Below are 27,618 nucleotides of genomic sequence, written 5' to 3'. Positions count from 1 at the left end.
TGAGACACTGTAACTGGATTTCCTTCCCTTTCCACCGTGGGAAAGAATCCACATGGTTATTTGTTACAACAGGCTGGTATTTATGATGGTTTTGGACATTTATGAGAGCGAGGATGCCTGTGGCTCATCCACAGATTGCAGTGGCACTTAATTAAAATAGCTGTTATTCAAGCAAGAATTCTAATGCCATTTTCCCTCTTTCTTCCAGAGGGAAGTGCAACATCTCCCATTTCTCTGACATTTTTGCTGCTAGAGAGTTCAAAGCCAGAGTGGATTCATTTTTCTACATCCTGGGCTATAATCCAGAGACAAGGTAAGTGAAGTGGCTTTTAAAGGCAACTTTACCACTGACCTGAGCTGGGGTTCAGTCAGAGGTTGGACTTGATGATCTTGGAGGTCTTTTGCAACCTTAATTCTGTGATTCTATGACAACTACTCAAGGGGAGAAAGGTTAAAAATCCAGTGTGATGCTGATTAAAGGGAATGCAAGGGAGAAGCTCCATCTTTCTGCTGGAGTGTGTGTTTATATAGGAGAAAACAGGAGTAGAAAACAAAGGTTTTGCAGTAAATCCTGATATCCAGGTGCATCTCTGGGTAAATAATGTGCTGCTTCCAAACAGCTTCTTAGAAATGTGGAATTTTTTTTGTTGTTTTAAAGGTTGCAGACTTCAGCAGGAGTTCTTTGCTGTCTCATTGGCTGGATGTACACCCCTGAAAATACTTTTTAAAGTACATTTGCATCTCCTAGCAAGCAAAGTTGAAATTTAGACACTTTTAAGAAATCAAATTGGAAGTTTTTAAGTGTGGGAGTTCCTGCTCTCATCCAGGGTCAGCAGCAATTCCTCCTTGATGCTTTGCTGGCCTAGAGAACAAATTAGAGGTACAGAAGGAACTTCTCTTTGGGAGTCAGTACATGTTTGAAGGTGTGTCCAGCTCTTTTATTTCCCAGCTCTTTCAGTCTGCCTGGCATTTCTCCAGCCAGGATTTATCAGCTGTGTTTGGAGTGTACCTTCGTTGGTTTTTGGGTCCAAACCAGGACTTGTATTTTCTTCATTTATGGAATTTTCTAAACCCAGAGAACACCTTACAAACCCCAGCCTTGAGCTGGTTGTGTAGGGGCATATTTGACTGGAGTAAAAGATGAATTGTGTGGAACAAGGGGCCTGTGCCCACTGAAAGGTGCATTGTTCCTTTCAGTGCAGAACATAATTAGCTGTGGACCTTGATTTCTAGAGGCATTGTTTGAAGTGGGGATTAGCTAGGCATATAAACAATAAATATTTGAATTGTTACATGGTAGGTTTGCTGTTCTTGATGCAGATATGGATCTTTCTGCTTCAGGGCAGAGCCAACCACGACCTGCTCGCAGTTAGGAAGAAATTCCCTGGGTGGGCATATTATTATTATTATTATTATGTAATTGCCTATTTATGAGGCTGCCTGCACCTTATTCTGGAGTGTCTTAAACTGTCCTTAACCCTGAGACAGGGGCCTGGAGGAGTGTGAGTTTACACTCAGTGTAAGTCTCCAGGAGGTCTCTTGGTGGTGTGTGGTGCTGAGCTCTGGGAACGGAATATTTTCAAATAAAACATGTTAAAATATGTTTGTATCATCGTTTGTGCATGGAGCAGTCCAGCGAGGCAAGGCATTTGTGAGGTTTTCACGGTCCACCTCTCTGATATTCAGCACCATCCTTGCCCCCTGTATTTGTCACTGTTCTTCAGTCTTGGCATGGAGGTTGAATTCTAAGCGCTGTGTTTGTATTAGTGTTTAATGGATGATTTCTCTTCTGAAATGCCGTTTATGTGAGCTGTCAGGGTAGTTTTAAACCCCCTTTCTGTGTAGAAGTAGCTGCTAATTCTTCCAGCTATTAGAAAATGACTGAGCCTGAAAAGATCAATACAATGACAAAGCTTAGCACTTAGTGATCAGCTAATTACTCAGCCTGGCCAGCTCTGAAAAGTAGCTTTTTCTTCATTTGGTTGCAGCCAGTTCTTTCTTTTTTATTTTTTCACTCTAGCTCGTTGAGTCTGTATTTTGTCTTGGGATGGGGGAGGTTGAGAAAAAGGAGCTAAGTCAAGGTCACTTGATTATTTTTGACCTGTGTGTTTGCTACTGTTTTACAATGCATGTGGCTTCGAGTTCCCAAGGCCAGATTTATTTTGCTTTTGGAAGGAAAAGTATTGTAAGACACGTTTCGGGATGAGCTGTTGGTGGTTTGCCTTTAAAAAAAACAACAACAAAACAAAACAACTTTGTCTTCAGTTTGGTTTGCTTTTCTAAGGCAGTGTTTTATTTCACACGGGGAGGGTGGAAAATGTTCTTGGTAGCCTGAAGTACCAGCGTGTTGTAGATGAGGTTGTGAATGAGTGTGAGCCCCTCAAGTGCCTGGTTGGAATGTGGGATGGGAAACATCTCTGCCCCAACAATCCTGAGCTGTGGGCTGTGTGTGCAGAGCTGGAGTTCCTTTGGAGTGGGTTTGTGTTCAGCATAAACTCATAAACTTCCCCAGGTCTCTCAGATCCAGCTCAGCCTGGTGGGAATCTGCTTTCTGTGTTTTCACGTGTTTGCAGAGCAACTCACAAACATCCCAGACCTCAAAGACATCCCCAGTGCCGGTGGATGTGGAATACGAGGCCTTTTTGTTTCCTTTTGCTCAAGGAAAGTTTGTTTTGTCCTTTTTTTGCTGTTTGAAAACTTGCTGATTGTAGGTTTAGCTGGAGAAATATCAACTGTGATCCTGCTGTTGTTGCTGTTGTCTGGAACTGGTAAAACTGCATTTTGGGATAACTTTTCTTTGCAGTGAGTATCAGGCAGGGTTGGTTTTTTTTTTTCCTCCAGATTTCGACAAAAGACTACTCCCAGTTTCAGTAATTCTCACATCACTAAAAAACCTCTGATTGTGGAATAAAACCCTCAGCTAATCTTAAAGCCAGAGACTGAGTGTTAACACCTTGAGTAGTGTTAATCAAGGCAGTCAGTAGAGCTGAGATGTGTTCCTGGCTCTCCAGGGTGTGGGATGCATCCACTGAGCTCATCCTGCCAGCTGAGAAAGGAAATTCATTTTACGTGGAGTACTTGAAAATAATTAATTTCGTGTCTCTTCAGAGAAGTGACTGCTCTGAACTGACTAATTCCACCAACATGGGATCCCACCACTGCTTCCAGGCCTTCCTTTTGTGCTCTGACATCCTGTATGGACTTGGAGAAAGCTCTTGGAACTGTGGCTGGGGGCTGCAGATGTGCCAGATGCTGCTGGTCTGTGTGATGTGCTGGAGTAAATAAAGACAATATAAAGTTTTGTCTGACACTGACATCTGTAAATATACAGATTGAAAGGCTACTGAATTTTTTACTTGGAACTAGAAATAACCAGGTATTATTCTACAAACAGTTTTCATGGCCATGAATGCAAATTTCTCCTCCTCAATGCTGTTTTGTGTCGTACAACAAAATAATACCAAACATTTTGGAGTACACGTTTTGGGAAGTGTTTGTCTGTGTTTTTATTGCACAACGTTTGCTTTTCCTTTATTTTTAATCCTTTGAAGTGTTCTTGGTGGGTGGTGAGGTGAGTTAAATGAGTACTGGGGTGTCTGAGTGTCCCCAAGAGTGACACTGAAGGGGACTTTGTTCCTTCTTGTTCTTCATTTTACATTCTCTGGACAGGGATTTCTGTTTAAAGTCGGAATTAAGACCCTCTTTTTCCTTTATTATTTTCCCCTCCTTTCAGTGGGAAGCAGGGTGGGTGTTGTCCAAGTTTCAGGTCTAGGAACAGGTGGCAACAGTGGATATTCTTCCGGGAAGCTGTGGAACTGTGTCAGTGGGATTTTCAGAGCTCCCTCTTCATTTGCCCCTGTTTAGAACAAATCTGTGGTTGAATGATCCATTGGTATGTGGAACCCAAATGGGAGCAGAGGCTGGGGAGAGCTGCAGAGCTGGGCTTTGCTGTCATCTTTCTGCTGAATGTTTAGCAGTCAGAATATTTTGATTGTAAGCACATAACAGTGCCTGGGGCAGCGCCAGAGAAATGATCATTATGGGTTTAAATGTATCCATCCTTCTGGCTCAAATCAGAGTTCTTGTTATGCTCATGCTTAGTACAGCACTGACAGTTTCTGCTGTGCTTTGTTTAGATGAGACAATTCCTACAGCGTGTTGCAAGTCCCATTTTTTTTTTTTAAATAAGTTTAACAGTTTTAAACACAACCATGAATCCTCCTGATGGGGGAAACTAGGGCCTGTGTGCATGATGTGCCCCTGTGATGTGGAACAGATGGTTTCTGTAGGTCCTACTGAATTACAGCAAAGTTGTTTTGTGTCACTTGTCTAATAGTGCTCAGAAGGAATTACGGAAGGTGCTGGTTACCCTCACTCCGTATCAGTTGATATTGTTGTGTTGAAGTACCTTGCAGTTGATCCCTTTTAAACAAACAAACAAAAAAACCCTCCCAAAAACTGTGTTTAGAGAAATGGATGAGTAACTTCCTTGGGTTTTTCTCTCTGGCTGATATCAGATTTACTGCTGTCACTGTGACATTATTTCCATGTGTCCATATCTCAATTTATCCCTGAACCAAGGGGAGCATAAAGCAGAGAGCTTGTTCTCAAGTTCACGTGAATTTGAGGGGTCAAAAACCTTAACTGGAACAACAGCAGCAAAAAAATTCAGGAATATATTTCTACTGTAATTGAAGACTGGATACATTTGACCTTACAATTGTAATTACTTAAATCAATCAGCTGGTACAGACTGGGCAGCATATTTGGAGTAGTTGTCTTTTTCTGGTCAGATGGTCTCATTCTGAATGTAATATTATAACAGAAATGAGTTGATGGTGAGTTTATTTGTTTTTCTTAAAAGTTTATAAAACTTCATCGTGTTTCTGGAAGTTTTAAATCCATAACCTAGTATAACTTAGTATTTAAAAAAAGAAAACCAAACCAACCATAGGAACTTTGATTGTGTTAGTTTTGAATTTTTTTACAAGCATGAGCCAGGCTCCTCTATCCTGTATCTTAGGAAATGGCACTGGATAATTTCAGCAGAGCCACAGTAGCTGGAACATTCCATTTACTGAACATTTAAATTATTATGGCACATTCATTGAAGGAGCCAAACTGTTGGTGAAGGTTCTCAAGAAGGGAGTGGGAGGCAGCACAACAAGAAAGTTGTGTATCCACCTATGTTATAACAAATTTTTCTCACTGGACTGTTGTAAGAGAGGAAATCAGGGATTGTTTTGTGGCCTGATCTGTTCTGCTTAATGTGTTTGTCTGTCAAAATTCAAAATCTGAGAAACTCTTTGCCCTTCTTTAGCCTCGTGGTAGCTTCAGGCATCTCAGGTGCCTAAAAACAGAGGTGAGAATCCTAATTAAATCATTGTGTGTGTGCTCCAGGGGAAGGGATGTTACCTTCATGTAAATGGGCACCAAAGAATCTGTTTGAAAATCACATTAATATAAACAGGAAGGCCAAAATTGAAGGGTGAGCCAAGAAGTCAAGCCTGGCTCCTCTTGGGTTCACAATGTGTTCACCCATGTAAATGACCTAATAATAACCCTTAAACGCTCCCATACATTGCAGGTAGAACATTTTGTGTTCACAATAAATGGACTAATGTCCCTTAAATGCTCTCATACACTGCAGGTAAAATAAGTTCATTTAGCTTGTAAATGAACTGATATCCCTTAAATTTTCTCATACATTGCAGGTAGAACATGTGTTCACACGTGCTCATAAATGAACTAATATCCCTTAAGTTTTCTCCTACATTGCAGGTAGAACATGTGTTCACACGTGCTCATATATGAACTGATATCCCTTAAATGCTCTCATACATTCCAGGTAAAATATGTTCATTTAGCTCGTAAATGAAATTATGTTCCTTAAATGCTCTCATACATTGCAGGTAGAATATATTGTGTTCACACGTGCTCATAAATTAAATAATATCCCTTAAATGCCCTCACGCACTGCAGGTAGAACATGTTATGTTCACACGTGCTCATATATGAACTAATATCCCTTAAATGCTCTCATACATTGCAGTAAAATATGTTCATTTAGCTCGTAAATGAAATTATATTCCTTAGATTTTCTCATACACTGCAGGTAAAATAAGTTCATTTAGGTTGTAAATGAACTGGCATCCCTTAAATGCCCTCACAGAACACGGGTATCTTGTGAATCAGCCGCTCCGTTTTCCAACACATAAACTGCACGTGAAAACGCGACGCTTCTCCTTTTGCATCCGAGCCTTTTAATTTCGAAAAGCTGATGACGACCTAGTGAAAGAAAAAAAATATAATAAGAAAAAAGAGGCTTCCAGGAGCGCGTTTGGTTTGGCCTCGGGGAGCGCGGGCGAAGCCGCCGCGGGGGCCGGGGCGGGATCTCCGGCGTTGGCCGTGAGGGATCCCCCAGCCAAGGCCCCACTTCCCTGCACACAAGCTTGGCGTGTGTGTGTGTGTGTGTGTGTGTATCTGTGTGTGTGTGCGGTGTGTGAGGGCTCTGCCGAGCGCTCCGAGCTTTATTTACGGAAACAGCGCGCTGGGATTGATCGCGCCGAGCGGCCGGGCGGCTGAGGGAGGGTCACAGCACATGCTCAGTGCCGGCAGTCCGAGGGCGAAGTTTCTGCGTTCTGCGTGCGGGCTTAGGTCACAGCACAAGCTCAGTGAAAGCTCGCCGAGGTCTCTCAGCCTGCATGTTGCCTCCATTTTGAGTTGGTAGAGTGGAAAAGGCAGAGTTTTTAGCTGTTAACTAGGGGGTTCGGGGATACATCCGAACCCGCAGGCGCCTGTCATAGTCATGGATGATCCATTCAGCCCCTGCAGGTAGGCTACCTCACTCCGGCCTCCCCGAGACAGTGGTGATTTTTGCGGTTGTTTGTGACTTTCTGCAATGTTTATGAAAATCATTCCATTGCTGTTGCATGTTCCTCAGAGCCTTGCGATGAATCTCAGCAGCGTTGCTCGCACGGTGCATGAGGGCACTGCCAGGGGGTTCAAGGGGGGCATGGACTGAAACGCTGGAGCTGTGGGGGCTTATTTTTTGGCGTTTGTTTTGTTTTTTTTCCCCCTTCTCCCCGTGGTGCAGTTGGGATTTCGGTGGTGCTGTGTGCATGCCGGGTCTGGAGGGAGCTGCAGAGGCTCTCCCTGCAGCCGCAGCGCTGCCGAAGCGGGGATTAGGGAATGTTGGGGCCTGGTTTGGATGCTGGCAGAGGAGGGTCGTGCATCGGCAGCACAATCCATTGGTCGCTCCCGGGATGGGTGGTTCTCCCGGTGATGGAGGGGCAGCGATCCCGCTGACACTTGCTCAGGTATTCAGGAGCAGTGCCCAGCCTGGGTCTCTTTGCCCGGCAGTCACATGCAGGTGACACTTGTGCATCTAAATTGCAGCAATATCGCCTCGAGCACTGAGAGCCTGTGCTGTGTCAGGGAGCAGAGCCGTGTCAGCAGCACCCACGGTGGTTTAGCAGGCTGGCAAAACCCCTTTTGAGGCTGGTCAGAATAAAATGTAAGGCTTGGGCTCTGCTCCTAACTGGCTCTGAGGTCCTTGTGGGGCAGCCATCAGTGTCACTGCTAAATATAGATGGGTTTGAGAGGACTTGGGTGTGTTGAGGGGAGTAAACATGATTCTGCAGCGTGTTCTCGTTCAGGAGTGTCTGAACAAAACAGGGCTGTCCTGTTGAGATCCTCTGTCGGCCCCTTGCCCTGCAGAACTGACCTCACCCTGCAGGGGCTGGTGCTGAGGGGAAATCCTTCAACCAGGGCAGCTCGTTTGGGAGTTACTGGAGTGTGTGGATTTAAAGGTGGCAGGAGTGTTTGTGCTGCTCACAGGGCCATCTCTGCAGTTGGAGAGCAGCAGGCTGGTTGGCCTTTAGCCTTGCACACCTTGTCACTCACCTGCACAGTGTGTGTCACTGGGGGGAGAGACTTCTCACATGGGCAGGGGGTGACAGGACAAGGGAGAACAATTTTAAACTAACAGAGCAGAGATTTAGAATAGATATTAGGAAGAAATGCTTCCCTGTGAGGGTGGGCAGGCCCTGGCACAGGTTGTCCAGAGAAGCTGTGGCTGCCCTATCCCTGGGAGTGTTCAAGGCCAGGTTGGATGGACCTTGGAGCAACCTGGGCTAGTGGAAGGTGTCCCTGCCCATGGCAGGGGGTGGAACTGGATGAACTTTAAGGTCTCTTCCAACTAGAACCATTCTATGATTCTTGTCAGAAGCTGAGGAATGAATGATGAATAAGCCAGCAGAATTTTGCCCACGTTAGTGCCATGTCCATATCTGTATTGTATCCCAAGTTTCATTCCCTTTTCCATTTCCTTTTCTACCTGTAGAGCATAAAAAATCAAGAACTCCTAATTAATGTGGGTCACTGGTCACTTTTGCCATTGGCTGAAGCAAAGCCCTGCTAATGATGACAGAGCCCAATTCCCCTGAACTCAGCCTGGCTGGATCACTTCATAGTTTAAAGAGGTGTCTCCATAGGCCTAAGCTTTGGAAACATTCTTATTCCTAATAAAGGAGCTACTGGAATATGGGCAGGAATACAACAGTGCTCTGCAGGGATACAGGGATATGGCACCTTGTGTCCTGATGTTGACTTAAAAGCAGAAGAGAATGCATTGAGGTATGGGAAGGGTATGAAGCAATCTTCTTTCTGCTGCTTTTCAGTGGCAATTTGTGCCTGCATTTAAGAAAAGTTTGAGAATAATGCCAGTTCTAAGCTTAAAATGATCATTTGGTCATGCTTATTTTTAAAAACGGTGAGATTGATTTACAATAGCACAGGTGGAATAAGGACCTCTAGGTTATAACAGCCACAAAACCTGATTGTTAAGCAGGACCGTTACATTTGGCAAAACAAATACAGCTGGAATAACATGCCAAATGTGTCATTCTTCACTGATCACTTGCACAAGAACTTGTGGATGTGATGTTGGATGTTTTGGCTCCCAGACCTCCCCTTTGCAGGATGCCTCAGGTGCCTGTGCCCTGATGTGGAATCAGATGGTTCCTGCCTCTGGCATATCTATGGGTATTTGTATTCCCTGTGGCAATGCTCCTCTCACAGCAGACCTTCAGTGCTTTTGAGATCTCAATTTTTCCTTTCCACGTGTTTCAACACAAATGTCTGTCACCTGTGTTACCACCTGGGGGGTTGGAGTTTATAACCAAAGCAGCTCCTGAGGTTTGTGTGTAGGAGTACAGGACCTGTTTTTTAAAAAAAAAAAAGGCAACAGCACAGAGAAAAAACCAACCTCCTTCTCCCCCCACCTTAAAGAAAACCTCTAAAACCCACAACCCTCCCCCAGAAAAGCCAAACCAAGAAAACCCTTGGTGTGAGGAGGACTAAGGCTGTGTGATATGAGCAGTCTTGGCACTGGCAAGATCTTTAGTGCCCTGAAAAGCCTCTTTCCTCCCTGGTCAGCCTGGGCTGTGCTCCAGGTGGTGAATTTTAGGTGAATTTTAGGCTGGCTGGATGCCCAGAGGATTCTCCCCACTTTAGAGGTTACTGGTGGGTGTTCTGGTGACTTACAGTGCCATTCCAAAGAGCTGTTGGAAGTCACAAATATATCATGGGAAGTGCTTGTGTATTGTCCTTTGGGTGAAGAAGCAATGGCCCAGTATTTGATGGTTTCTTCCCTTCCTTCTGCCTTCATTTTAGCTTTTTTCAAGGCATAAATCACTCAGATCACCTCTTCCCCCTGCCTTCCAATTCTTCAGGCTGCAGTTTGTTTTAATCAGAGCTTTGCATTTCCAAGTGTGTGGCAGAACCAGGGATATCTTCAAGCTTCCTTTATGCTTCACATCCTTCTCCCCTTGTTCTTCCTCCCTGTGCCTGCTGTTCAAGGAGCTGGAGGTTTGTGTTGTTCAAGCAGGAGCCCAAATGGGGGATCATTGCCTGGCACCTGAGGAAGCTTTATGGAAAAATTACCTGCTAAGGTTGCTGCCCCATTCCACTGTCCTACCCAGAAACTGAGACTATGCTAAAAAAAAATGGTGCCACTGTGGTATTTGTTCTGTTTTAATGGTGCATATTTGCTCTGGAAGTGCAAAGGTACTGCCTGGCTATTCTAGAATCTGTGCAGGATAAAGACTTAAAGCAACATCATTCCATGGTGAATTCATTTACACATTTACTTATCAGTGTAAGTGTTACTTTTGAATAAGTAACATTCTGGTTCTTTTAAAATCCCATGTAACCAGATAAAAACCTTTGCACTGTGCAGCTTTGCATCACAACCAGGCAAGTTTCCACTGTATGATTTTTCTTTTTGAACTTATGATCAAAATACTGGTGTGTTCCTTATTGAAAGGTGAACAAATACTGGAAAACAAGTCTGAGAGAGGTGATCAATGAAATCTGCCAGCAAATATCACCCACCCAGGTAATTCCAATGTGCAGAGAACACTTGTTTCCTCTGCAGGAGCTTGTCTCAGCTGAATTATGGTCCCTTCCATACCTTTTGAGTGGAGCACAGTGCTGAGGACTCTCTATAGGCTTTTTTTTTCCCCCTCCTATTTAAACGTGAAAAATAACGTTATCTTGAAAAGAGCTTTTCCTGTCTGACTCAAACTTGGGCAACTACTTCCTTCTGCAAACAGCAGCACGGGGCAGGGCAGCCCCCAGCTTCCTGCAGGTTGTGGCTCTGCAGTCAGGGAGCAGGTCTGAGCCTGCCCTCCACATCCCAGTGTTGGGACATGTTTGTTCATTCCTGCTTGACATTGAGCAATCACTGAAAACCTTCCCTTATAAGTTCACTTGTCTGAAATACAGGGTGGATATTTCACTCAGAACATAAAAGTGCTCCTGCATTTATTTTTTTATTTATTTATGTTTTAATTATAACCCGCTGTTACAACAGGTTTTAAATGAAACTTCAGCTTAAGAGGGGCTGACCAGGATATTTTTTGAGGGTTAAGACACTGTTTCTATGAAATGGATTTTAAAATCTTGCTTAAAAAAAAAGGTTTAAGAGCCAAGTGCAAGCTGGACAGGTGAAAATCAGGGAGCTTGTTATTCTTAGGTATTTAACTCAGGTATTTGTGGTACCTGTGGGATTTTTTTGGTTAAAGGTTGAGTGCCCTGAGCCTGCCTGTCCCTTTTGTAGTGTATGAACATGATGTGCATAAGATAATCTTAGGTCAAAACTGGGGCTCCAGTTGGCTCAGTCTCCTGTCTCCCACCAGTGACCATAAGCAGATGCTCTTCCCTGCAATGCCAATCACCTTCAGCTCCTGAGAAACTATTTTTTAATCAGCTGAAGTTGGAGTGGAGTAATTTTTGTTCTCGCCCGTTTTTGTCCCTCTGGAGGTGGAACAAAATGATCCTTGCCAGATGTTTTTAGAACTGCCTCTGAAGAGCAGGGTTTCTTCATCTTGGGTATTGGATTATATGAATTAAAGGATTTAAAAAAACCCCAAAACTTTCCTTGAGACTTTTGTTTTCCTAACTACTTGAGATTTGTGTTAATTTTACCAAAATCACAAATATCTAGGAATTGCCTCACGCTCTCAATTGATGTAACTGATTATGTGGCCAGTAATAATTTGGTTACATCTCTGCTAAATGTATAATTGCAGTATATAATCTATTATGTCTGTAATGCACATATCTGACATGGTTTTATTTTGTAAAGCCATTGAGTTTCATAAATAACCCCAAGTCTCATCAGATTCATTGTTCACTGCTAGAGCTTGTTATTGCTTATTAAAAACAAGCAAACAGCCCCACCCCCTGCACATTCTGCCTTTGAGCTGTGTTTTTTCTCTTTTAATCTTTGGTCATATAAAATTAATGACCTCTTCCAGCTGGTTTTGCACACTTCCTTAGCTAACACCGTGTCCTCCCTTGGGGCTGGCTCAGTGCACAGGAATCGCCGTCCCGGTGGTCCTGGGCTCAATTCCAAGAGCCCTGACCCTCCTCCAGCTGGATTCCGGGGTGGGGAGAGCTGCTCCAGGCTGATAAAGCTCCCAGTTTAATGGGTGAAACTTCTTTTGTGCTGTGAAGTTGGTGTTGGTGACCTGCCCGTGTCGCACCAGGCCGCCGCTTTCAGCAAGTTGGTTTTCCAAACTTTTCTTTCTGGAGAGCTTCAAAGAGGTTCAGAAACACTGTTGGAGAGGAGGTTTGTGGCTGAGCTGTTTGGCCAGTTCAAAATCCTTCTTCTGTGGAAGCATCCCTCTAATTTAATTAGGGATCACCTCATTACACAGCCTCAGGAGTGATTATGCCCGGAGTGGTTCAGTGGGTAGCACAGAACTCTGGCCCGTGTGTGCTGTTTGGGTTGTGGGGTTTTGTTTTGGTATTTTGTTTTGGTATTTTGTTGTGGGTTGTTTTTTTTTTTTAAACTTAATGGTATCACTGAGTTCTTTTTGAGGTTTGAGCTGTTGCTGGCTGGTGGCAGATGTTTGAGAGCCAGTGGTGGAGAGCACTGAGTGCGTGGTGGCCACAGCAGGACATTAAACCGTGTCTGCTGCTGGGTGTCATGAAGGGAAGAAGAACAGAGTGGGTTCAGTGTGATGCTGCAGCAGTGCCACCTCCCTCAGCCCCTTCTCAGGCATGCAAGTCACTTCAGAAACGTGCAATTACTGCCTAGCATGTCTCCTGCTGAACCCTGGCAGTAAAAAGGGAATGATGAAAGCAGCAGTGGCACCGTTCCGAAGGTTCCACCTCAGACACGCCATCCCTGACCCCAAAGGTCCCCCTCGTGTGTAGTTCCTCTCAGAACCTGGCAAAGGTCTTCCCTGCTCCTGCTGGGGAAGGACTGACTTGATTCACATCAAGGGCAGAGCTGTGCAGAGGAGTCTGTGCAGAAATCTCCAAGTGCCTTTGGCCATTGCCCCCAAACTCAGAGTTCTGCTGGGAATTCCCAGCCTTGAATCCTGCCTGGCTCTGGCCATGCTGTAACAGTGGTTGGTGCTGCAAGTCCTGAACCCAAGTTATCCCCAGAGCTGTCCTGCTGTGCTTCGTGGCAGCTCCATCTGGGAATTCCAGTCCTTCCTGGCATTGCAGTGCCACGTTTTCATGGACAGAGCTGCCAGTGGTGCCACCCTTGGTTTAAATGGGGCAAACCTGGTGTGGACAGGAAGGCAGGGGATAAACAGAGAAGGTTAAGCTTATTTCTGGATTGGAAATTGTGCAGGAACTGTTGTGCCCAACCTTTCTTCCTCTTTCTTCTTCCTAAAGCTGGTAAATGAAAGCTCTGCACCAGCCTGTGCTGCCTCCAGTCCCTTCCCATCCTCACCTCTGAACTGTTTTCTCTCAGCGCTGCTGCCTTTGGCCTTGAACCTCCAACCTCCCCTGTTGCTTCAGAATGGGAAGGACAAAGCTTTATTGAACTGAACATCCTCTCTCTTCTCCGGGAGCTGTTGGGAACAAGCCTCTCCCGGATCAGAGCCTTGCTGCTTTTGCCCTGCTCTGCCACAGCAGCTCCTGCCTTTTTGATATTCCAGCACAGGCTTCCATCTCCTCTCTGACCAGCCCCTGTTTACTTTGCAGAACACAACGTTGTCATGGCAACAGGTTACTTTTCAAAGGGAACATCTTGTCATTATATTTAATCCACTGCAGCTGAAGAGGACTGAAATATTAAGTTGTTGTTGCTATGGATACTGCTTTGTTACAGCAGTTTCTTTTGTGTCACATTTCATATACAGTGTTGGCTCCTTTTTTTCCCCCTTTCCCATGGAATAAACACAGGATGCCATTCCATTCTCCTTGTAATTGCTCTCACCAATATAATTTAGCTTAAAACCTACAGTGCCTTTTAGTTTCCCTAACGAGAATTTTCTTTTCCGTCTGAAACCCATTCCTGGGGACGTGGAACCAGTGAAAATTCTGGAACAGCTTGTGTGCCCTGGCAGAGCCATGGCTTTGTGCCCTTTTACAATCCAAGTGGGGTGGAGAGCAGCCTGCACAGCAGCTTCACTCAGCCCTGTCCTCACCTTTGGGGCAGGGGAGGGTGTGAACATCATCAGCAAACAGTGATGGAAAGGCACACAGAACTGTTCCTCTCCACATTTCACGTGGGAAATGGTTGGATAACCCCACTGACTTTCCATGGGAATAGATGGGAGCAGAAGTCCCATCCAAAACTTTGTTTTTAACTTTGCAGTTCCTTACAGGATCCTCCAGCCCTGGTTATTAAATGCTGTATTTATCATATTCATTGTGGTGCAACTGAAGAAATTGGGAGTTGGGGGGATATTTGGAGCGCTGGGCTTTTTCATATTTAAACTGAAAACAGCCCAATTTTTTGTGCAGGTACAAAACCTGCTGGTGCAGCCCTTGGCTGGGGTGCAGAACTGGAGCTGGCAGCCACTGCCCAGGCATGTTTTAGGTTTGACTTGCACTGACTAGCAGAGATGTGCACGGCTTTAAAATGAATCCTGGGAATAAAGGAAGAGCCATCAGCATTTTCTCTTGTCAGGTTCCCCTTCCTTCCTCACAGGGAAAAATTCTGACACCTTGTAGCTGGAAAAAAAACCTACCCTGGTATTTAATGTGTAACTTTGTAAATATAAAATTGATTTCCTAGTTCAATCATTCCTTTGCATAACCTGAAAACAAGAGAACAGTGTCAGATTGTGTCTCACAAAAATATGCATTTGGGGGGGAAAACATTTTGACATGTTCTCGTCGTTGTCAGGAGGCTCTTGGCATTATATTTTGGAGTGGATTTGCTTCCTAGGAAGGGTAACATTGCCAAAATATCAGGGCACAGGATGGAGTGTTACAAACCCAGTGTTTATTCCTGTCTGACAGGTTCTCCTGAGTTGCCCTGGGTAAGGCCTGTTCAGCTCCACACTTGGGCACTGGTGATTTACAGTTCAGAATGGTCAGTGAGGGGAAGTTGAATTTAATACACCTATTTAAACAACATTTTTGAGATGTTGAGGTGAAAGTGTTCATAAAGACATGATATTATCACATAAAAAACACCCTCCAGTGACCTTTCTGGCATCAAATGGGATTTAATGGTTTGGTGGTTTTGCTGAAGGATAATACTTGCCATGTTGTCTGCATTAGTTTGGGGTGGAAACAAGTAAAGGATCACAGGATTTGTCCAGATCAGGGGCTTGTTGGAAGGTGACTCTGCATGGCAGGGTTTGGAGCTGGCAGGGACACCTCCTGCCAGCCCAGCTTGCTCAGTGTACACCTGACTATATCCCCCCTGGTTTTCTTAAGAACATTTATTTTTGCTTCTCTTCCATTTGCATTGGAAATGCAATGAAAAGAAGTGACAGAACGTGCCCCTGAATTTTATGAATTGCAATTCTTTCTCATTGCTGGTTTCTTTTTTATATCTTAGGAGGCTAAACAGTACCCAAGGTGAAATCAGAGTTGGACCCAGCCATCAGGTAAGGGGGTTTTGTTTGTATCCCAACATCTGGACATGCTTTTGCCTCTTGATCTGTTCAGATGATGTTTATTTAAAATTACATCTGTTCAAACCCGGCGAGTTTTTTAGAATCATCTTTAGATGACTCACTTTAGTGAGTCCTTTGGAATTCCTGAGCCCAGGGTTTTCTGACAGATGTTGATATATTGATGATTTTTACTAGCAGAAGTGCTGTTGGGTTAATTCTTGAATAAGATTGAAGCACTGTGAGATCTACTGGAAATTAAAAAGTGCCTCAAGTCGTTTGGATTGTTCAAATAGGAATTGAGAAAGGTGAGTGTGTTCCAACACTGGGAAGCAGAATAAGGTTAAGACTGTAGTTGTGCCTGATATTTTAGTGCTAATTTGAGGGAAATCCTTCATAAGCAATGAAAATAATCTGTTCCTAAAGAGCATTAACATACAGCTTACTGTGGTTCATGGAGCCAGATCTGTCACTGGGAACTGAATCCTCTCCTTTACTTGTAGAATTGACTTTGCACTGTCCAAGTACTGGATTTTCACATCCAAGTGATGAATATTCATTCAGACCCTTTTAAAAAATGTTGTTTAATAACAAGTGAAAGTAAATATTTATGTAACATTCTTAAGGATGTTTTGCTTCAGAGGAAAAACGTCCTTGGCAATTCAACCTGTGCTGTTCTGTTCCACAGTTATAATAAGAGCACTGTAAATGGTACCTTCAAAACAACTTTTATCTCAAATTGTCATCTAATATTTTGGCAGGCGTTAGTCACCTGTGCTGGAAGGTGTAATTACCAGATGCATTTATGGATGGGGGAAAAAAAAAACAGAGCAGGGAGAAGGTCCACTGATTTAGAACACTGTTAAATCCTTGCTTGCTTGATGCTTTAAACTTGCATTGTTCTCTGCCTCACCTGCTGAGCATCCCTGTACATCCTGACAAATGTCACCACTGAGAGGGCTCTTCTCAGCCTGGTAATTAGTGTAAGGTGTCATCTTGAGATCCAGGAATGGTTGATTGTGGTGGCCCTGGTGGGAAGTCAGGCTGAAGGTGGTATTTGCTGCTCTCTGTCCTGTTGTTTGATTCTGTCTGTGGAAGGTGTAAGAGGGTCTCCTGTGCACCCTGGGCTAACTCAGGGAGTGGATATGGATCCACTCCACCCACCTTAGTGAGCACAAAGGACATGCAGCAGAACCCAGAAACAACCCTGAGGTCCCCAGGGGGTAGTTTTTTATGAATCTCTTGCCTTCTTTTTCCTTAAACAGTGTGTGTTAGAGATGCTGGAGGCTGTTGTTGGGTCGGTTTTTACTTAGTGCACAGATCCCCCGAAGTGTTGCCTGTGTCATCACAGCAAACAAGGACACAGTGAAGATAAATGTGCTGTGGAGTTGCAGTTCTCCAAATTCACCAGCACAGGAGGACAGAGGGTCTCTACTGGATGTGCTCCTGTGACAGCTTTTGGCTAATTAATGCCCTGGTGGTGGAGGGTCCCCATCCCTGGAAGTGTTTAAGGAAAGACTGGACGTGGCACTCGGTGCTTAACGTGGTGATGGGTCCCAGGTTGGACTCGGGGATCCTGGAGGTCTTTTCCAACCTCAGTGATTCTGTGCTCAAGAGGAAGTTGCTTTTGGGAGTGACTCCAGTAATGAAGCACATTCCAAGGGTACAGGAGGCTGAACATGGATTTGTGCAAAGCCCCCCCGGCTGCTGGAGCACATGGCTCCTCCAGCAACCTCAGCTGGGGATAATGCTGGCTTATCCTTTTCCAGAAGAGAAGTTCAATGACATATCCATTTTCCCAGGCAAGAAGTAAAATAAAGTACAGATTAAAGAGCAGAACATGAAAGACATCTGAACCTGTGACTTGTAATTACTGGTTATGTAGAAATGTTGCCTCTCAAATACGTTTAGCGTTGTAAGTATAGGAGGTAATTATAGGGCTTAAAAGCTGTTTCTGAAGAGGCTCTCAGCTATCTCATCTCATAGCAGTAGATGACTAAAGATGCTAATTGGGTCTCTGGATAGAGTAGTGTAATACTTATTTAGTGGCAGGGTTCATTTTGCTCAGCTATCTCGCTTTCAGGAAACGTCTTTGTTTCTCTTTAGAGTTTAAATGATTTACCGAGGATTTAATTTTAAATTTAGTGTCACATGTGTGTGGTTTTTTTACTAATTTAAAGTGGGACACATATGGTAGCTACATTCTTGCCTTCTCTCTTATTAGTATGTTCTGTGAGTATGTTATAGCCTGGCAAGCAGAGTTGTAGCAGCATCTTTGTTACAAATGCAATCGCTGTCTCCGAGGATAAATTGTCCATCAGTGTTTGACTTCTGTACAACAGAGGGCTGTGTTTGCAGTACAAAATGGTTTCCTTTCAAGCCCTGATATTTCTGCAGACATGCTTGGTCTGTGTGGTAGGCTGAGAAGTGGTGTTAACCTGCATAATTGTCAGGAAATGAGCTGCCCTTCTGGAGGAAGAAATGCTGAATAAAGGGAATGGGTTGGGGCTTGATGACCCAGTTTCCTGATAAACTTCTGGAAACTTGGATCAAGTAGCTTCACTACCTGTTGCCTGAGTATCTTCCATCTATGAGATCATAGTGTTGCAGAGAATTTACAAGCTTCCTAACATTAGGAAGAGCTGTCATGTCTGTCTGAACCCCGTTTTTACCCAGGCCAAGCTCCCTGACCTGCAGCCCTTCCCTTCCCCGGACGGTGACACGGTGACACAGCACGAAGAGCTCGTCTGGATGCCAGGAGTCAACGACTGTGACTTGCTGATGTACCTGAGGGCAGCCAGGTAATTCCAGCCACCATCCTGCAGTGCCTGGGTCATGCTGGAGGGGGAATGTGGGGTGCTGTGTCCATGCAGTGGGATCCCATCCCTCCTTTATTCTCTTTTGGATAATGGGGCTGCTGAAATGTATGTTTGAGACAAGAATGCTCAAATTTGCTGTTGGGCCAACAAGGCATCTTTGCATCAGCTGTGGCTTTTGGCTTTAAAATGCAAAGCCAGCAGTGTGTGCTGGCATGATCCAGTGTGGGATGGGCATCGTGGAAGAAGGGAAGGAACTGCTCTGAGTGGAAGAGCCGTGACAGCACAGGATTCCTTCAGAGACAATGTTTGGAGCTCCAGTTTGCATTTCAGTTCCATACACATCTCTGGTTTGCCTGGTAGATTCACAGTAATTCAGAGTCTTAGTAAATTACTTGTAGCTTGCAGGAATTCAGAGATTGGGGAATCTGCAATTCAGTTTAGTTTTTTTTACATAATAAAACTAAGATGACAGCAAAAAGTTTGCTGTCTCTGCTGAGATTCTGTTCTCATGTCTGGAGGTTGTATCTTCCTTAATGCTCATCAGGCTCTGGTACTACTGCAGTGCAGATTTTTAACTGATGAAACCCAATTAGATTGGATTTTAATTATGAAACAATTATTCCATATGCTGAGGTGACTCAGCTTTCCATAACCACCAGCATTCGGTGCCTCGTCCTCCTCGTTCCCACAGTGTCACAAGGCCCCGAAATTCATGATTTAAGCTGTAAATACACTCTTTATGCCTCTCATGATGTGTGCATCAAAGAGCAGCTGAGGAATGTCAACTCTTTTGCCCTCAAACTCCACAGGAGCATGGCAGCCTTTGCAGGGATGTGTGATGGAGGATCCACAGAGGACGGTTGTGTCGCTGCCTCCCGTGACGACACCACCCTGAACGCCCTCAACACAGTGAGTACAACTCCTGCAGGGAGGAACAGCCTTCCCAGTTATTTCTGGGCTCCCCAGTGCATGAAACAGGAGATAAAACAGATTTAGGGATCACAATATGAGGCTGATTGTAGCTCAACGTTCCTTTCAAACCCCAACCCATTTTCTGAGCTGTGGAACTTCAGTGCTGAACTTTTGGGTGGTGCCTTTAAGGGGATCCCAGGGAATGTTCTGTGTGCTCAGCTCAGGTCCACCAGCTGGAATTGTGACTTTCTCAGCTGGCCCTTGACCCAGCTGTTGGTCCTTCCATTCAGTCCAGCCAGTCTGAAATGCTAACTGAGGTTCAAATGCCTGCATTCTTAACAGGGAGAATGTTCCCTGTGTAGCATTAGCTTATCAAAACCACTTGCTTTGGGGTTTTTTATTTGATTTCCACTCCTGTTTGATTTTGTGTGTTTCAGAGAGTGCATCAATTCTCATCCTGCAACAGGCAGGAGTAAAACAGTATTAAGATCTCAAATGTTCCCCTGTAATACTTACTAAGTAAACAGTGCCAGAACTTTCATTCTTGTTCAAATACACACACTTGAATGTGTAATGAGCTGAAATCCAAGATCAAATTCTGCACCCAAATTAAATCCTTCCCTGTTGTTCTCACTTTGACTTCTGCAAAGTCAGGTGTTATTTCTCAGTGCTTCCCAGAACTGAGGGGAGTGTAGAAATCCGAGTCCTTTGGTTCCTTTCCTAAAGGTTTTGTGTGATGCAGATTTTTATGCTGTTTGATCAGTGTTGCAGTTCAGTCTCTATTGCACATCCTCTTCAGGTTCTTACCTGTGTTCCATTTTAGTTCCTGCCTTTCCTTGGCATGGATGCCACCTGATCCTGCTGGCTCCCCACTCCAGAGCCTGCTGAGCTGTTCTTTAACATCCTTCTCAGAGGCTCAAATTCCTGTTAAGGTCAAAAATCATCAAAGAGCTTTTGGAATTGGAGTTTCTCTCCCCTTATCTATAATAAAAGACGAATGCAGAAAATTCATTTAACTTCACTGCTTTGCCATCTACTTTAATTACCCCCTTTAATCACTCAGCAGCCCGAGGAGTCTGTAGTTGCACTTGTAGAGTTCTTGCTTCTGAATTAGATTAGTCCCAAAATATTTTGGTTGTGTTCTTCTAATTCTTTTCTCTTTGTATTGCACATCTATTTTAGCAAATACTTTCCTTGTCCACTTGGAGTTTTTCTAGCAAAGAGTTTCCTAATAATTAATAGTTCTGTCAGGGATATTTTAAGAAACTGTGACTTATTTCTGAGAACCTGTTTTTTGAAAGACTGACTTCAAACAGTTAAATTTGTTGTCCTGACAAAATGGCACCTCTTTTTTATCTCTCACTGTCTATTTAAAATGGATCAGATTTATCTGATAAATAATTTGTGAGACTCTTAACCTGCACTAAGTTGTGTTTTTGTTTAGAAATTATCATATGCAACCCAGAAGATGAATGTAAAAGAAACTGATAGGGTATGATTTCTTATTATGGAAATCCAATAAACTTCAGAGCAGCACTTCACATAAATCAGTCTTGACAAGCTTCTTTGCTGGTGTTTTATTTATGTAATAACAGGTGCTGCAAGCCCCTAGAATGATTTATTGTTAATTATACCAGATAGAAATGAAGATCATGGAAGGCACAGTGCAACATACAGACATATATATTTATATTTATATCTCAGCCTCATTGAAATGATTATTCACTTAACGTGCCAGGTAAAACTCCAGCTCCTGTTCCTTTGTTTGGCTGTTGGGATTTGCTGCCACATTTGTCATTGTAACCCTTAGGAAGGAAAGCAAGTTTTCATTTTGGAGTTTGTTGCCCTGCTGATGAGTTCTGGGGTCGGGCTGGGAGGGGGGGAGGACACAGCAGCTCCTGCAAGGCTTTCACCACCAGATGTGGTGAGAAACGAGCTCAGAAAGTTCTGTGTTGGAAAGGTGGTGCCCCAGCTCTGCCAGCCCGTGTGCCATGGGGAATGTTTAACCTCAGCCTGTGCTGGTGGGTTGTGTGGGGTGAGAGCTGGGCTAAATCCTGGGGCAGCTCTTCCCCTCCCTCCCATCTCTCTGCCCGTGCCCTCAGGAGCTCTGCTCCAGCCTCAGATGTGGTTTAAGATCCTCTCTGTGTCAGGAACTCCTGACCTCAGTTATCCTTTTGACCTGTGCCTGCTGGTCAGAGGTTGTGCAGTTCTGTTCTCACAGATCCCAGCTCAAGGAGGAGTTAATTCACTGCTTTGTGCTGGGTTTGGAAAAATTCCAGAGTGACATTTCATCCCCAGTGTTCTGCCTGACCTGTTGTGATCCAGGAGTGAGGGTGAGAACCAGTTCTATGGAACAGAATCTGGGCATGCCCATGTGCAGACCTGGTGTTTGAGTGGAACCTCTGAGCTTTTGGCATTTTGATGCCATGATATTTTTGCTGGGGAAATCAGAGCCAGCAACTCTCATCTATCCTCCCACAGGATAAAAACAGCACCACTGCAGCTCAGGTACTACTACATGGAGGGAAGACACAACAATCATATGCTAATATTGTGTAAATCTCTCTTTACTAATAGTGTTGTTCTGCCTTCTCATCACACTGTTACATGGGAACGTGTCATTATGAGTGACAAACATGACAGTGTAATATCAGTTTAAGGAAATGCAGTTCTAACTCAGATGTCACCCAGACAAATTACTCCCTGTTTTAACTTGCCCTTAGACCAGATTTTCTTGTTCATTAACTACAGACAAGGTTGAAAGCATAAAAAAAAATTATTTAAATATATGTTAGCATTTCTTATTATTACCAGTTTTCCTTTTGGATGAGTCTTAATTAACATTTACTCTCATGGTTCAAACGAGGTACTGGAGCACTTCAGGGGCCAGTGCTCTCTGCCTGGGCACGTTGGGAGATGAAGCCACCTCTAGTGCATGAGACAATTTGGCCACTTTGAATTTCCATTCATCCTTATCCTTGCTCTTAGGGGAAAAACTTCAGCACTTTATTTGCTAGATGAGTCAGAAAGCCTTTCTACAGAAACTGTTGAAACAGGCAGATAAAAAGGGTCAAAAATGACTGCTGTGATTGCTTTTAAAGTTTTTGGGGAGTATGCAAAAATATTGGTGTTTTCTGGAAGTTTTTTTTTTAAGTGCTGCTTCAAGTTCTTGCCCTGGGTGTGTGTGGAGCACTGGCCATGCCTGCAGTGCCCCACAGCTGTTTTGCAGCTGGATTTTGGGCTGTTAGGCAGTGCCAGTGTGTGCAGAGTGGCTGCATCACAAATACCAGGCTTTTCAACCTTTATCAGTAGCATCTTAGATCATTTGGAAGCCATTGGAGCTGTTTAGATGCTTAAAAAAGGTTAGAACTGGGGGGAAGAGATGGAAATTGAGGGTTTGGGGTTTTTTTTTGGTTTGGTTTTATCTGATACCCAACAAGACAAGAGCACCAAATGCCCTGAAGGGCCCCTTTGTCTTGCTGGGTATCAGCCAGGGCTGATAAAAATTAAATGGAGCATATTCCATTTTCACAGTAGGGCAAGATGCCCATAGCTATGAGGAATATCCACATCCAACTGAGATTTGTCAGCTCTGCTTCTGAAGGAAGTGGCCTGAGTCACATTTTGTGTTAAATCAGGTGTTGGGTTGGAGTTATTCCACCCAAAGATAGGGCTACTCCAGCCACAGGGCAGGAATCCTCATCCTGCTTTTCATTTTCCTCATCTTCTCCCTTCTCTCTCATCCTGGGATGTGATTTGTCTGTGACCAGTGGTCGTTCCAGGGAAGAACCAGCACTGGGACGTGGTGAACTCTGGAATTCCAGTGCTGCCCCATAAATGCTGGATGTGGCTGTATCCCCACAAAGATGTGGCTGTATCCCCACAAAGATGTGACTGTATCCCCACAAAGATGTGGCTGTATCCCCACAAAGATGTGACTGTATCCCCACAAAGATGTGACTGTATCCCCACAAAAGTGGGTTCTGACTGAACAATCCTTTCTGGGGTTGTTCAGCCTGGAAAAGAGAAGGCTCCAGGGTGACCTAATTGTGGCCTTCCAGGACCTGAAGGAGCAACAAGAAAGATGGAGAGAGGCTCTTTCCAGGGCCTGGAGTGCCAGGACAAGGGGAATGGCTTCACACTGACAGAGAGCAGGGTTAGATGGGATATTTGGCAGAAACTCCTCCCTGTGAGGGTGGCAGGCCCTGGCACAGGTTGCCCAGAGAAGCTGTGGCTGCCCCATCCCTGGGAGTGTCCAAGGCCAGGCTGGACAGGGTTTGGAGCAACCTGGGCTAGTGGGAGGTGTCCCTGCCCATGGCAGGGGGTGGAAGAGGATGAACTTTAAGGTCCCTTCAAACCCAAACCAGTCTGGGATTCTGTCATATCCAACTAGTTCAATAATACTGTCCCACCAGACAGCAGCAATTTTTCCTTGGAGAAAAGGACCCCGGAATGTAACTGTTCTTAATGGACTGCAATTATTTAACACTGTGCCATGAATGCAGCCCAACTCTGATGGGCTTTTCAAGGCAGCTCCTAATGACTGTAATTGCCAAAGGATGCCTTGCTGGAGCTGGAGCTGCCAGATGCAATGGCACTCTGAGCTAAAAAGGTCACAGTAAAAGGGACATTTAAATTAAGTTATAAATTACAATTGAAGAACAATATTTTGATGAGCAAGCCCAGAGATGTCAGAGCTGCAAGATGTAATTCATGGGTTCATTACAGCCCAGAGGTGCCTGACAGCTGAGCCGTGCCAGAGGAGAATTTATTTGCAGCCTCACAGACAGGAATGGCAGCTCTGCTCGGGAGCAGGGGCTGGAAACCTTGTGGGAATGTGCAGCCTGGCTGGTAACAGGCCTTCCCTGGGATCTGCTGTTGTTTAATGACTGCTGTAACAGAAATGAGGGGTTGGGACATGTGCACGTTCAGAGTCGTTCTTTAATCCTGTATTTTCTGGTTTAAAGCACCTCTGTGTCTGTTCCTGTTGCAGTTGTGGGCTGACAGAAAGGCACAGTGGTGCAAAACAGAGATGGCAGAGTTAATGCTCAAAGTGGTGATTCTGCACCTGACAGGACAATCACCCAGTGTTTATAGAAATACCTGGAGAAGTTCAACCAGAAGTTAATGAACCCAGAGGCAGTCATCATTAGCTGTTATTTATATGTTTGAATCTTGCCAATAAAGTGCTTAGATACATTAAATGACTGCAAGTAATAAGCAGAGAATGAGCCAGATTGAGACAGGTAAATTTAATTCCAGCACTTAGAGAAAATATTTCTCCTTCCCGCTGCATTATCCTACTCCTGGCATTTAAAAACCTTTTTTTTTTACTTGCTGAAAGTAACGTTTTTCAGGAGACTCTAAACCTTTATCAGGTCTGTTTTCACACGTGTGTCTTCTCTGTTAGGTGACTCTTCTTTCCTGCCTGTGCTGATGGGTTTGGTGACTATTATATTATTAATATAATTACTTGGTCAAAAGTCAATGCTTGTATTTTCTGTTGCTGATTTGGGACAGTCTTGGTGGCCTGTAAACTTTGACTTTTCTGTCAGGCCAGGCCATTCTTTCTGGGCTTGTCTGGTTGATTTTGTTTGCAGAGATGGAGCTGCTTGGGCAATTAAGGGCTGCCAGGGGAAAAAAAACACGTGTTGTCCTTGAGGCAAAATAAAGATGCCCTCCAAGTTCCAGAGAGGCTTTGGCATTCCTGGTGCTTGGGGAGGGAGCAGAGAGGGAAGGGAAACAGAAGCACCATTCTCTTCAACACTGTCACATTGCCTAAGTGAAAAATCTTCTGGGTAGTGCAATGCACAGGGAAACAAAAAAAACCCAACCATTTGCAAGGTGAGCTGGCAAAACAAACAGTGCTTTTTTGCTTTAAGATGGATTTGTTCCCAGTGCTGGAGTGCAAACAAGGAGGAAAATTAATGTGTACCCAGCAGAAAAGGCAACATCTTATTTCCATGCCTGTAAGTGGGTATTGCAGGTACCACAGGGGGCTTGAAACTTGGTTTTTTTACTTGGGTTTTTTTGGTTTTTTGAAGTCAGTGGTGGTGGTTGAGCACTGCAGGCTCAGCTCTCTGCTCTTACCTGGGCTTAGATCACTTTTGGAAGTTGAAGCCTTGTTTGCTGTGGTCACTCTGCCTGTAATTCCTGCCCCAAGTACCTGCAGCTCCCCTGGAGGTGCCATCTGAAAGCTGAACATGAAGAGAAATCCACTCTGGCTTAGTTTTCTTTCTTGTCCTCATTATATTATTCAAGCACTGCAGAAACACCCTGTTTGCTGGTGTTATTTTAGTTGTTGGTAAGGGGAAAAAAAAGTGTGTTCAGGCCTCCAGTTAAGGAAGGTGAAAACACACTGTGTGTAAGGGCAGAGGTCTGTGCCCAGGAGTGACCTTTTATTTTTAGAAGTACTTCACTTCCTTCCAAATTCCCTTAAGTATTCAAAAATAAAGAATGCCCCAGTAACTTGGTGGAGGTGGAAGAGCACCTTCAGCAGCTCAAGATTTGTTCCTGGTGAGAGAAGATCTGAGCCAGTTTGTGTGAATTTAACCCATCCTGTATTATTTCTTCTGGAACTCAGCTGGCATCGTGTTCAGCCCCCTCACTGTGGCTTTATTTTTGAGAGGTCTGTGCAAAGGATCTGCTTTTATAGCTGCCCTGCTCCTCTTCATTTTGGACCCCAGTGTTCACTAATAATTGTTGATCCAGTTGTGTTCTGGGGACTCAGCTCTTCAGGTTTTCTAAAGGAGGCCCAAAACTATTGAACTGAGTTCACCAGCAAATGGAATAAATGAGCTGTTACTTTTAATGCCTTCAAGTTCATGTGCAAGGGTTTGGTTATTGAAGAAAACAATGTGATTTCTAACATGTTTTATCCTCCAATTGGCTTTAGAGACTGTCAAAAGCTGGTTTTGCTGAAGAGTTAAGACAAGAGAAGCAATATAAGGGCCCTGGTTTGGTGTTCCCTGCTGTAAAGAAACCTTTGAGGGTCTTTTGTAGAATTCTGTGATGCTCATGAACAGCTCTGAAGGTTTGCTCTGCCCTGTCTGTGTTTAAAAAAACAACCTCCTGTCCGTGCAGAGAAGTTGGGATGCAAATGGTGTTGGGAGATAATTCAGTTTTTGTCATCCCAGCAATATTTCTTTTCTTTGAGAGCATTTTCAGAAGACACAGAGCAAGCTCCTTCCTAGTCCTTCAGTGCTTAAAATTCCACTTGGAAGGCAGGACAGGCCCTAAATCTGCAGTTTCCTATCGAGTGAAGAGCCAGAGATTCTCATGGGCTCCATTAATGCTCTTTTCCATGCAGTTGTTTTTCTACCCCACCCTGATTTTTCATGTCTCCTGTCTACTTTTGATCCTCTAGACACTGAATTTGGGGGAGAAAATCAGGTGCACTGTAGGCTCTGCCTCTGAAAGGGTGAGGTGAGCTTGGACATCCCTGGTTGCTCTCTGGAGGTGTTTGTTCCCTTCCACACTTGTTTTCCAGCACCATGGTGATCTTTGCAGTGCAAGAAAAATAAAGGGAATTTTCTGGATGGGTAAACTCCACATCCCATGACTTGCAGTCCCTCCTGTGTGTTACTTTTTCCAGTTGATTTTACTGATCTGAGCAAAACTCGCTGCGTAAAACACAACTCCTTTTGAAAAACACTTTGTTGCAGCTCCTTATAATTTTTCTTGGAATTGCTAATGTAAAAATAATATTTTTTGGTGAAAGTTTTCAGTGCTTTATGGGCTCCAACATTATCTGGGAGAGGTTTAGGAAGGAAAGAGAAAACATACTTGGTTTAATGGCGTTTCTTTTATAATAAAATTACCCCAATTTTAAATCTCACTTCAGACATCCACAGGAAAAACAATTAGGCAGAGAACATCTCAGTGGGCTCCCTATGGTGGTTTTCCTCCCAAATATCAGCTCCCTGCTAAATTCCATGGAATGATCTGTTTGTCTCCCTCCTTTTTTAGCTCCATGAAAGCAACTACGATGCTGGGAAGGCCCTGCAGCGCCTGGTGAAGAAACCTGTGCCAAAGCTGATTGAGAAGTGTTGGACTGAGGATGAAGTGGTAGGAAATGATTTATTCCCTCCAGCCTTTAAAGTTCATGTTGCTTCTCTTCCTTTCTTTTCTTTTCTTTTTTTTTTTTTTAAAATTTTATTTTTCTATTTTTTAATTTTTTTCTTTTTTTTTTTAATTTTTCTTTTTTTTTTAATTTTTATTTTTAATTTTTTCTTTTTTTAAAATTTTTTTTCTTTTTTTTTTTTGGTTGGTTTTGGTTTTTTGTTTTTGGTTTGTTTTTTTTTGTTTGTTTGGTTTTGGGGGTTTTTGTTTGTTTGGTTACTTGTGTTTTTTTTGGTTTTGTTTTTTGTTTTTCCTCCCCTAAAAAGGTTATCTTTATGAGCAAATATAATGTGCTGCACGGGGTAAATTTTGCACAGGCCTGAGTCAGTGGGGCCTTGTTCAATGTATAGAACTTAATTAGAAAATACATAAAGATGGGTATACAAATG

At 43.9% G+C, this 27,618-nt stretch overlaps 1 protein-coding gene across 7 annotated transcripts in view; it reads left to right on the top strand.

Annotated features, from left to right (window-relative positions):
- Positions 1-27,618, top strand: part of RERE (arginine-glutamic acid dipeptide repeats) — a 204,006-nt gene that overhangs the window by 108,818 nt on the left and 67,570 nt on the right. For 6 of the 7 annotated variants that reach the window (XM_064678476.1, XM_064678475.1, XM_064678473.1 and 3 more), the window contains exons 6-10: positions 209-313; positions 15,323-15,371; positions 18,054-18,178; positions 19,006-19,105; positions 27,077-27,175. In XM_064678476.1, coding sequence (XP_064534546.1) covers positions 209-313; positions 15,323-15,371; positions 18,054-18,178; positions 19,006-19,105; positions 27,077-27,175 — 478 coding nt within the window. Of the gene's footprint in view, positions 1-208; positions 314-6,628; positions 6,835-15,322; positions 15,372-18,053; positions 18,179-19,005; positions 19,106-27,076; positions 27,176-27,618 lie in introns of those variants that run through there. The other variant, XM_064678479.1, reaches the window with a different exon arrangement.

This window comes from Pseudopipra pipra, chromosome 22 (genome assembly GCF_036250125.1).
Source record: "Pseudopipra pipra isolate bDixPip1 chromosome 22, bDixPip1.hap1, whole genome shotgun sequence".
NCBI classification, from domain to species: domain Eukaryota; kingdom Metazoa; phylum Chordata; class Aves; order Passeriformes; family Pipridae; genus Pseudopipra; species Pseudopipra pipra.
This window is presented reverse-complemented; position numbering and strand designations above follow the sequence as displayed.